At 51.5% G+C, this 12041-nt stretch overlaps 1 protein-coding gene across 3 annotated transcripts in view; it reads left to right on the forward strand.

Annotated features, from left to right (window-relative positions):
* Window positions 1-12041, forward strand: part of LOC108293999 (tyrosine-protein phosphatase non-receptor type substrate 1) — a 44141-nt gene that overhangs the window by 19114 nt on the left and 12986 nt on the right. For all 3 annotated transcript variants that reach the window (XM_017515709.2, XM_037733698.1, XM_017515727.2), the window contains 4 exons: window positions 1791-2144; window positions 7993-8310; window positions 8914-9246; window positions 11145-11258. In XM_017515709.2, the coding sequence (XP_017371198.1) occupies window positions 1791-2144; window positions 7993-8310; window positions 8914-9246; window positions 11145-11258 (1119 nt within the window). The remainder of the gene's footprint in view (window positions 1-1790; window positions 2145-7992; window positions 8311-8913; window positions 9247-11144; window positions 11259-12041) is intronic.

Consider the following 12041-nt stretch of genomic DNA (forward strand, 5'->3'; position numbering starts at 1 on the left):
GAAAGGCAGGACAATGGACACAGAGCCCTGGGCTTGCTGTGGTGAGGGCACATAGGGGTCTGTGAGCCTCTTTCCCTGACTGCCCTGCCCCTGCCAGAGAGGTGGTGCCAGGCCTTGGGTTGGTGGGTAAATTCACAGGGTCTCTTTCCTACCCAGCCAGAGCCAGAGGGGCTGCTCAGGACAACTTCTGCAACCTTGTCTGATGTACAAGGCAAAGGAGGCCCAGGTCAGGGCAGGACAAGGTCATGTGAAGGGTCAGTGGACCCTCCAACTGGGGCCCTAGGTCACCTGTCACCTGCATACCAGGCAACTGCCACTCCTCTGTTTACCTCATTCTCTCCCTCTCCCCCGTTCTAGCCCGCCCTCTCACTCTCCCTCTGCCTGTCTCATGCATGTGTTTCTCTGAGGTCTTTATGATCATGATCTGTCTTTGTTTCTTGTATCTCACCTTGTTCATAGTCAAGGCCCTGGGTGTGCCTTGCTCTGAACTGTTCTCACTCGGCCCCCGAGCATCTTCAGCACATCTCTTGACAGCCTCATCCTGCCCTCCTCTTCCTGTCTGGGCTCTCCACTCTGCACCCCAGTCTCTCCACCCAGGGTCCCTGTCTCGTGTGCCGCAGTGTCTCTGAGTGGAGCTCAGGCCCCTGTAGCTGACCTCGACAATTCCTTCCAGCTACCAGTTTGGGAGCCCTTGAGGCCTGGACTGGGCCCAACTCCAGTGTGTCCCTGTCACATTGAGGCCTGGATCACAGGGCATCAGCAAGTGTTGGTGAGAGTAAAGTCTGAACAGCCGCTGCCTCCTTGTTTATTCAGCGTGTAGTAACAGCAGCTTCCCCAGTGCCCAGCTCAGGGCTAAATGACTTCTATGTGTGATCTCATTTTCTTTTCAAACAAAGCAGAGGCCTGGGGGGTGTTCTACCCATCTTGTAGGTGAGAAAACTGAGACTCAAAACCGATGGATAAACTAGGGTCGCATACGAACAAGGGGTGAACCAGGTTCCAAACCAGGACCAATGACTGTAAAGACCACATGCTGAATTTTGACACTGTCCCCAGCCTTGGCTTGTTTTGTCCTCCCAGAGATCCATTGAGGTGGGGTTATAGTAACTATTTTACAGATGAAGAAACCAAGGCTGAGAGCAGTAAGGGCAAACTAAGGGCAGCTCTTGCATTTGTGTGGCACTTTGCAAGCCGGGCTCAGCCCCGGGCTCCAGGCCGGGACTCACACACACTGGCATGAGTCTACACTGGATCTTATTGGTCACCTGAGTGGTGGCCCAAGGACACAGCTGTAGACCAGTGATCCAGAACTCCAACCACGTTCTCCTCCTGCCCAGACCGCTGAGGACAGCCTCCCTTTTCGGGGCCTGCATCCTGGGCCGGGCCAGAAACAGAACCTAACGCCTTGTAGAGCCCCACACATGCCAGGCTCCTACCTCTGAGTCCTTGCCCAGGCTGTTCCCTCTGTCTGAACACCAGGCCTCCTTCTGATTAATTCAGATTGGAATTACAGAGCCCAGCTGAGACGTGACTCTTCCAGAGAGGGTCCAGGCATTCGAAGCCACTCTCTGCCATGTCACTTAGCTTTCTGTGCCTCAGTGTCCCCACTTAGAATAGGGGCTCATGTTGCAGGTTTCTTATGAGGGTTAAATGAGATAATATACACAGTGTGCTGAGTTCAAGGCCTGCTCCTGGTGTGCACCCAGTTAATGAAAGTCATTGATAAACACTTGAGGAAACACAGAGAATCATGTAAGGATGAAAAAATCACTGCTTTGTGTTTCTTTCAGGAGTGGCAGGTGAGGAGGAGCTGCAGGTGATGCAGCCTGAGAAGTCCGTGTCGGTCGCAGCTGGAGAGACGGCCACTCTGCTCTGCACTGTGACCTCCCTGGTCCCTGTGGGGCCCATCCAGTGGTTCAGAGGAGCTGGACCAGGCCGGGAATTAATCTACACTCAAAAAGAAGGCTACTTCCCCCGGGTAACAACTGTTGCAGACCAGACAAAGAGAAACAACATGGACCATTCCATCCGCATCAGTAACATCACCCCAGCAGATGCCGGCACCTACTACTGTGTGAAGTTCCGGAAAGGGACCCCTGATACGGAGTTGAAGTCTGGACCAGGCACGGAGCTGTCTGTGCGGGGTGAGTACAGTGTGGGCCTCCTTCATCCCCTGGTTTGTGACAATAAGTCGATAATAACACCCTCCATTCTTTGAGCCATGACCAGGTGCGGTGGTGGGTGCTCCTTTTCATGAATTGATGCCTCCCCCTTTTACAGATAAGGGAAGTGGAGACCTGGAGACGTCATGCTATTTGCTCAAGGCTCCACGGCTGGTAAAGAGTGGGAAAGTCAGCATCCTCCCTCCGTCTGCCTGGCTCTGTAGCCCTTGCCACTTCTAATCTGCCCCAGTCCTTTGGTTACACAGATGAGGGAACTGACAGAGTGGCTTGTCCAGGCACAGGGCCAGACCTCACCTGCCGCCTCCAGAGAGCGCTTCCCTCTCAGGGTGGTCAAGTCTTCTCTAAGTGACAGGCACTCACTGAGAACCTACTGTGTGCCAGGCTCCGGCCAAGCTTGTGTTCTCATCCTTTCCAATAAGAAATCCACCCAGGGCAGCGAGCAGGGAGGGTGTGCTTTTCTTTATTTCATCACCAAACATCAACTGAGAAGATTCCTAAAAGGCACAGATTTACTGTTTAGTCTGATGGCCCTGGTGAGAGGGGAAGCCAGAGGTTCCGGCATCTTCTATGGGTCTTTTAGGAAAACCCTCGTGCGATTTAGGGACTGATTTATGCAGTCATTAAAGGCTCTGAACAAAGCTGGGTCATCATAGAATGTCCCCCATTCCAGGAAAGAGGTCTTCCTTCTGGGTGACTTCGGGTTCCTCAGTTAAGGCAGCAAAGATGCTCATTTGTGTTTGTTGCCAGGGCCCCAGGATCCTTGTTGTAACTCCTGATCCTGGGACATTAGTGCAGGAAGGACCCTCAGACCATCCAGCCCAACCCCCAGTTACAGGTGGCAACTTGAAGTCAGGAGATGACAGGGGCCTTGCCCATAGTCACAGGGCCAGCTAGTGACAGGATCTGGACCAGAGCCCACATCTGATTCCAGGGAGGCTCCTTCCTGCCCCAGTGTTAGACATTGTTTCCATAGAAGAGCCTGGAGCATCAAAGGTACTCAATTAAAGCTCCTTGAACAGAACCACTAAGCAGGGAGCCAGCACTTCTCATCAGTTTCCCAAAGGTTCAGAATACTCACATTCAGACGCCATTGGTGAGTGGAAAACCTCTCCCAAATGTAAACCATATTATTCGATATTGAGATTTCATATCAGGAGATAGAGACCTGCTCTGTTGTGTAATGGTTACAGAATACTCCAGCTTTTGGAAATATCAGATTTATTTTACAGTCTTCCATTGATGGCTATGTAAGTTGTCCCCAACCCTGAACCATTAAAACTGTCCTGCAGTGGGTGACCTTTATATGTGCGTCACCCTCCTCAGGTGGGAGATGCCCGCTGGAGGCGCCATTGCTAGATCAGAGGGTGTGTATGTTTTAGTTTGTGTGGATATGGCCCCATTTCCCTCCTAGACATAATAACAAGTACCCCCACAACTGCTGGACAGAGGCAGGGAGGGTGGCTTTATTCTGATTGTGCAGATATTACAGGAAAAGACATTGAATTTCCCAGATGAGACATCCCATGCCTAGACAATCGCAGCAAGTAAGTGGCTCAGGTGTGACTCAGTTCTGCTGACTCCTAGTAGAGTGCTCACTCCTCTTTGCCATGCTGTCAGCCTAAATGATGTCCTGGATGAGAAAGGAGGGAGGCAGGAGGGGGCCAGGGAGCAGCAGCTGGGCCAGATCCTGAGCCTGGCACTTTTTCCTTTTATAACAAGTACTAGAAGGAAGAGCCATGTGTTTGCCCCTTTTACAGATGAGGACCCTGAGGCCCAGAGAGGAGACCTAAGTGGTGAGCAGGTTGGGGAGCCTTGAACCACAGCCCCTATGTCTATAACACCCAGCTGTGCTCCACCCTTCTCATTCCACTCTTGCAGTTCTATAGCAATAAACATAGGCTGAGGCAGGAGAATCGCTTGAACCCAGAAGGCGGAGATTGCAGTGAGCCGAGATCATGCCATTGCACTCCAGCCTGGGTTACAAAGCAAGACTCAGTTTCAAAATAAAAAAGGAAAACAAAGCAAAAAGTCCCATGGAAGTAGGAGGGGCCGGCTCCCATCAGAAAGGTCCTGCAGGTGTCTCATGATGTAGGAACCTGTTCCTAAAGGACAGGTCTCAGCACGTCACTGAGCAGCATCCATGGAGCAGAGTTGGGCCTCCTGGAGCCCAGCAGACCACGTGCCCACCTATTCATCATGCTGAGGACTAAGGATGCGGAGATGAAGCGTTTCCTGGTGGGTGCTTTGGGCCCATAGGAGCAAGAGTTTATATTCTCCCCTCGGGCTCTCAGGAGCCCACCAACTTCAGTTTATCGCAATAGGGTAACCAGGTCTGGGCACCCTGGAAGGAGGCCTCTCCCTAGAATTGCATGAAGTCAAGAATCTCAAAGGGAAAAAGGGAAGATGGTCAATGTCAGGGTTCATGAAGTTTAGGTACTTGCTCAATTGATAGACATGAAATCTTGGGGAACACTGGAAATGCCCATTGGACACATGGGGGATGAGGAAACAGTGTCTTCGTTTCTCTCAGCCTCAGTTTCCTCCTCTGTAAAATGGGGATTATCAGGGATGCCTTTGGCAGAGTGGAAAGGATTTGAGTTCCTGTGTATAAATTACCCAGTGCAGAGTAGACAACCCCAAATCAAGGTGTTATTTTATTTATTTATTTATTTTTGAGATGGAGTTTTACTCTTGTTGCCTAGGCTGGAGTGCAATGGCATGATCTCAGCTCACTGCAACCTCACCTCCTGGGTTCAAGTGATTCTCCTGCTTCAGCCTCCTGAGTAGCTGGGATTGTAGGCGTCTGCCACCATGCCCAGCTAATTTTTTTGTGTGTGTGTGCTTTTAGTAGAGACAGAGTTTCATCTTGTTGATCTCAGGTGATCCACCCACCTCAGCCTCACAAAGTGCTGGGATTACAGGTGTGACCCTCCACACCTGGCTATCAAGGTGTTATTTTAAGATGTGTAACCTTGGGCAACCCAATTCCCCTTGTTGAGCCTCAGTTTCCCCATGTGTAGTATGTCGAGAATTGTCCCAACCTTTCCAGGATGTTATGAGGATGCAGTGAGCCTGGGGAGACAACAGACCTTAGTAAGCAATGGGGTTTTCCCAAGATCATGTGATCCTGGGCAAATCCTGGCTTCCCTTGAGTCCTCAGTTTCCCTGTCTGTGAAATGATGATGATAATTTCAACCCTTAGGGGTTCTGTGAGGATTGGAGAGGATGTACACAGAGCCTCGAATGGTGGCGGTATTCTGGTTATCCCTGAGCTGCAGAATTGTGGTTAGGAGAGCGTGGCCAGAGCCCAGCTTCCTGGGGCCACATCCCAGCCCTGCCACCTCCTGGATCTGTGACGTGGGACAAGGCACTGCACCACCATGGGCCTCAGTGTCCCCACTTGTCAGTGATAACACCAGCCTCACAGACCAGGAGTAGGGACTGAATGAGTTAAAAATCCTGTGAAACTTAGGGCAGCACCTGGTCTGCAGTCAGTGTTGAGCAGATGTGAGCTGTGCGACGCTGAAGACCTGCAACCTCAGATGGGTCAGTGCTCCTCCAGGTCTCAAGTATAAATGGTGCTTAGGGTGTGCTCAGGTCGCTTTCAATCTTCACTGCTCTTTAGAATCATCTGGGAAACTTTGAAATAAATTCCAGACTCCACCATAGAAATGCCTCTTTAATTGGTGTGACATGGGTGTAGGCATCTGAAGTTTTTAGTTAATCCAGAAGATTCTAATACATAGCCAGGACTGAGAACCCCTGGGATAGATACGCGGAGGTCACAGAGGACAAGTTGGAAAAGATGGTCCTCTGTGGTGCCAGATGGGAGAACAGATTTTCAGGGTGTGGATCCTTCTGAACAACATGAGCCCGGGACAGCTCTTCGGAGGCCCCAGTGGCCTGGCCAGACCCCTCTCATGATACAGGCCTCAGGGGCCAAGGTGGGGCCCCAGACAAAGCCCTGCTCAGATCCAGCCCCAGTGGGGGGGAACCTTCTATCTTGAAAATGTCTGTCTAAATACCAGAATCCCAGCAAATCCTTGCAATTCGGCCCCAGAACCCTCCCTGCCTTGACACACCAAGATGTCACAGAGGAATCTGCTCCCTCCTCCTTTAAAATGCTTCCAGCTTCTGTAAATAGCTCCTCTGGAGGGAGGTGCCTGTGATCTTGTTTGTGTTTTGAAAGCCAATTCGCCAAACTTGTTTCCTGAGGGGATTGTTCAGAAAAGGGGGAGAGAATCCTCACTTGGTGGTTTCTGCTCCTTTTATCATTTGGGTTTGTCATGAGCTGCAGGGAGCAGGGTTGAGCCTTTTCTTGGTGTTTCCACTCTGCTTTGTTCTGCTGCCTAAAGGATAAATGTGTAGATTCAGAAGCAGTAATGACCAAACTGCCTGATAACAGTCACAGGGGCCATTTATTAAGCACCTACTACATGCCAGGCTCTGTGCTTACATCCAGCCTCCCTCATCTTACCAGGGTGGGGTTTGTGTCCACTCTTGGCCCTGGGCCTCTCTGAGCTTTTTCCTAAAAGGGACTCACAGGAGAGATGGAGTGAGGATTAAAGAGCTGAGGGACATGGAGGGGCAGCCAGTGTCCAGCTCCAGAGAAGCCCTGGATACATGGGAACTGACTGCACCCCCTCAGCCCTGCGGGGACATCCAGGCTGCTGGTACCGATGACTTGACTTCTTTAAGTGACACCCTCCTTACTGTGCCCTCAAAATGTTTGATGGGTGTTAGGCAGCAAGTTAATATTTACAAATGCAGGTATGTGTGATATGTGCTTCCTGGTGACTGCGATAGTAGGTGCAGGGTAATGATTAGCAATTTGGAGACACGTTTAGGGCCTGTCTACAGGGAGAAACAGCCCACGTTCTGATTCAGCCATTTGTGTGCCTTCAGGACCCTGGAATTGCTTCTGCCTGATTGGGCGGGCGCCCTGTGTTTGTGTAATTACTTGATGGTTAGGAAATTATCCAGTTTGGCTTTCTCCATACTTGGCGATCTTTAATATCTATCAAAACTGACCCCAAAGAAGGCCCCAGATTCAGAAGAGTGTCCCTTCCTTTCAAATTTAGCACTTGGCACAGATTAGACCCTGCTGGAATATTTGTGGAGAAAATGAAAAATATGAAGGAAATTCATAAATACCTGAAGAGAGAGCTTTGGATGGGAATAAATTCTGGGTTAAAGTTAGATCTGTTTTTGCTTATTTTTGTGAAGCATCTTCTGTGTTTACCCAAAGCAAAACTGCTTCCATTGCCTCATTTAATCCTCACTGCATCCCAGGGAGGAGAAATGCTGCCGCCCCATTTTACAGACAGGGAGCAGGGTGTGCCAGGCCGCCCCTCTCGTGGGCTGAGCAGCCTGGTTCCAGCTCTCGTGATGGTGCCACTTTGCTACTTAGTCCCTGCATTGACCCCTATAAAAGCTCTCTCTGAGGCTGCCACTGTTTCCCGGGGAGGCAGGGTAGGAACAGTAAATACCAAGGATGAGACCAGTGGTGAATTTTGATCCTGTGCCCACACTGGCGGAAGTCCCCTGTGTAGAGAGGAGTTTGAACTCAGGCCTGGGCTTCCTTCTGGGCCCTGCCCTACAGTGTCTGACCTCAGGCGGGTCCTCACCTCTCCCAACCTTTGCATCCTGCTCTGTAAAATGAGGATAGGGACAGTGCCCTCATTAATCCTTCCGCATTATTGGAAGGATAAAAAAATAATGTCCATGAAGGTTCTTAGCGTGTCACACACTCATCGTTAGTGATGGTCATCTCAGTCATGTCTGCTGTTTATCGATGCTCCTTTTGTAGCCAAACCCTCTGCCCCCGTGGTGTCAGGCCCTGCGACGAGGGTCACACCTGAGGACACAGTGAGCTTCACCTGCGAGTCCCACGGCTTCTCCCCCAGAGACATCACCCTGAAATGGTTCAAAAATGGGAATCAGCTCTCAGCCCTCCAGACCACCGTGGACCCCGCAGGAGAGAGCGTGTCCTACAGCATCCGCAGCACAGCCAGGGTGGGACTGACCCGTGGGGACGTTCGCTCTCAGGTCATCTGCGAGGTGGCCCACGTCACCTTGCAGGGGGACCCTCTTCGTGGGACTGCCAACTTGTCTGAGGCCATCCGAGGTAGAGGACCCTCACTCCCAGCACAAGCCCAAACCTGGCTGCCAAGCCCACTGCCCACTCCCGCCTGCCCGTCCAGCTCCCCTTCTGCTCCAGGGCCTGAAAAGCCTGGAACCTAAATTCCTAACTGTGCTGCCCACCTCCCAGGCTCCTAGATGTGCCAGTCACTTACTCATATTTTAATGGCAGTGGCTGGGTGACCACCTGCCAGGCAGCAAGGACTATGCTAGCTGTTTCATTTATTTTCCCATTAGCAACCACAATTAATGAGCATCTACTATGAGCTAAGGCCCTATGTGCTTGGTGATTTTCTTTATTTTGCTGCAGTAATAACATTCCAACTGCAGGCCTGGGGTTGTGCTTGTAGATTTCACTCATTCTTAGCCTAGTAGGAGCTACCAGTCTTTGAGCACCTACTAGGTGCTGGGTGTTGTGCTTAGTAATTTCACTCATATCCAAAGAGTGCTCTCAATGTCTGAGCACCTGCTGACTCCCTAGCACTGTCCTGGGGACGCCCTCACCATGGTGGTGGGAGCTAAGTTATGGAGCCCTCCCTGTGACCTGTCTGTGCCACAAGGTCAGAGTTTCTGCCCTGTGCTGTTTCAGTTCCACCCACCTTGGAGGTTACTCATCAGTCCATGAGGGCAGAGAACCAGGTGAACGTCACCTGCCATGTGAAGAAGTTCTACCCCCAGAGCCTGCAGCTGACCTGGTTGGAGAACGGAAACGTGTCCCGGACAGAAACAGCTTCAACCCTCACAGAGAACAAGGATGGAACCTACAACTGGGCAAGCTGGCTCCTGGTGAACTCATCTGCCCACAGGGATGGTGTGGTGCTCACCTGCCAGGTGGAGCATGATGGGCAGCCGGCGGTCAGCAAAAGCCTTCGCCTGGAGGTCTCAGCCCACAAGAAGGAGCAGGGCTCAGATACCGCTGCTGGTGAGGCCTCTATTTCAACTGCCCCAGCTCTTTGAAATTTTTATCTTAGTTTTGTGATTTTTTTAAATGTTAAAAGTAGTAATTCATGCTTATTCTAGAAGAATCTAGAAGTGTATAAATATAAAGTAGAATTTTAATGTCAGCTCCATTTCCCCAGATCCCACACTCCAAGAGTCACCAGTGGTAAGAGTTTGATGCACTTCTTGGTCGATCTTTTGACCTAGATTTATAGCACAGGAGGAAAGAGGGACAGAGGGCCCCATCCGTTCACGGCGTCCTGCATCTCGCCTTCTCCACCTGACAGTTACCACACTCCCCATTCCTCCTGGCCCACCCCTCCCTACTCTTTCTAGCCGTGGCGTTGTCTCCTTGGCTGCCATCGGAAGCCTGCCCCACTGAAGCCGGGTGGAGTCATGCAGGATGGCTGCACCTTGTCATGCAGTCAGGGCTTCAGTGAAGATTCTTGTACATGTTCTGTCCCACATGTGACTATTTCTGTGTGATTGCCCAAGGAACATTTCAGGCCAAAGGGCAAACTCATGTAAGGAGGAGACAGTGCTGTCACTCTGCTGAGAGCGTGAAGGTGTCAGGGTAGCATCTTCTCAGCCCCTGCAATGTGGTGTTGGTGGACGTCGCCTCTGTTTTCAAATGGCGGTGGCTGGTTGGCATTTCAATGCTGCCATGGACTATTTCATCACCTGTTGTCAACGTGGCTGATGCCTTGTCCATAGTACAACCTTGCATGGATTAGAGTTGAAGCCATTTCTGTCCTTCCTGCACCCTTCAGGGGAGCTCTAAAAGACAGCCTTGGGGCTGTGGCAAAGTGACCCTTTGATTTCACCAGTGCCGTGTTTTCATAGGATGTGTAGGGCGACAGGGTGTGTGGCTTTCCATGCCAGCTCTGTCGCAGACTTGCTGTGTGACCTTGGATGAGTCAGTGCCTCTCTCTGGGCCTCCACTTGCTCATGGCTGTGGTGAAGGAGATGAGCTTCACGATCCCTCAGCTCTGAGTCTCAGCTGGTAGGTGCCATGACTGTCTTGTTCGGCATTGTATCTTCAGGGTCTAGCCACAGTAGGGACTCAATAAATGCCTTTCCAGTGAAAGAGGATGAAAGAGTTAGTTGGTTAGTTGGTTGGTTGGTTAGTTGGTTTATTGGTTGGTTACATAATCCTTAGTTAGCCAATGAGGTAGAGATGACTGTTGGCCCCAGTAACAGAAGAGGAAGCCAGGGTTTGGAGGAAGGTTTAATTGACTTGCCCAGGGTCACACAGCTACTTATTGGCATTGATTTGAAAGTACATTTCTGTGGTTTAGAGCCCTGCTCCTGCTGAACCACTGTGCTCCGGTCTATGACCCTCTTATCTATGCCCCGGGCAGCCAGGCCTCCATTGTCATTTCCAGAGTGCAGGTTCAGAGCTCCTATGCTAACTCCTGAGCCCAGTGTTCACAGCCCAGGTGCCAGGCACAGATCGGAGGTCAGCCCCTGAGCGGTGCAGAGCCTGGTAGCCACACTGCCCCTTCTTCCAGCTGCCGATTCAGAGTTTCCAGTGGATTTGGGCTGCCCTTGTGACCGCTCTGTGGTTCACTCCAGATGCGAAGGAACGTTTCTGAGTGAGGTCTCTGCCTGCATCCTGCAGCCAGAGTTCCTTCATAGCTCTCAGTGGCAAATGTATTCCCCCCGGCACCTCAGCATGGTTTTTGTGCTGTTCATGGATGAGCCTCATGGGCAAGCATGTGCAGACCCGTGAGTGTGCCCATGTGGCTCGAGACATCTGAGAAGGCCCAGCCAGATGTTCCCAGTTAATGATGCCTGCTTAGTGGGGAAAAGCGGTGGTGGGGTGGGTTTTCTCTGTTTTTAATCTGCATACGTGAAGCCTCTATTCCCTGTGGTCCCTAGAGAAGACCGGAACTAATGAACGGAACATCTATATTGTGGTGGGCGTGGTGTGCACCTTGCTGGCGGCCCTACTGTTGGCAGCCCTCTACCTCGTCCGAGTCAGACAGAAGAAAGGTAGGTGCAGTCCCCTCTTCCTCCCTAAGGGGTTTGTCCCTGGACTGTCCTCAGAGGGAGACGCCATTAGGTGCTTTGGGTTAAGGGCATCAGCTTTTGCCAGTAGCAAGAAGTCCAGAGGTAGCGGTGCTGGGGCTGGGGCAGTGGCCTTACCACGTTGGAGTCTGGGTGGGTCACTCCGTGGCTTCTCCCTCTTGTTTGCAAGATGCTCATCACTGCCCCAGGCCCCGTGTCCTCATGGGGCCACCACTGAGCAAGGGAGCCGCCAGCCCGGGAAGAGGGGAGACAGGGACTTCTTACCTGCCTCAGGGAGGACACTGTCTTTCCTAGGAGCCTCCTGGCAGACTCCTGCTTTCCTGGTACAAGTCTAGGTTACATGACAAGCCTCTGGACAGGAGGCCAGAGGGAATGCAGATAATATTGCCGCCCATTTGATTGGGAAGACTGAACGAGTGATTGCGTGGGTTGTTAGGGAAGTAACCTGGTATATAAGCGCTCAGTAAATGTCAGCGCTGGGTATCACCCGTATTGTATGTGAGCCCAGAAATACGAACTACCTCCCAAAAAGCCTCCTCACAGGGCAAGGGGTATAGCCTTTGACTGCACAGCAGGAGGGCACAGGGTCAGATCCAGGACACGGCTTCCCCTTCTCACGTGCGTATGTGGTGTGTGTGTGTGTGTGTGTGTGTGTGTGTGTGTGTGGTTGGGAGGGTTGGTTGTTGCTGTGGTAGGGCCTCCGACTTTGAAGTCAGAGAAACCAGGATTCCAGACCCTGGTTGTATA

This window comes from Cebus imitator, unplaced genomic scaffold, assembly GCF_001604975.1.
Source record: "Cebus imitator isolate Cc_AM_T3 unplaced genomic scaffold, Cebus_imitator-1.0 Scaffold18, whole genome shotgun sequence".
In the NCBI taxonomy this organism is placed as follows: Eukaryota; Metazoa; Chordata; class Mammalia; order Primates; family Cebidae; genus Cebus; species Cebus imitator.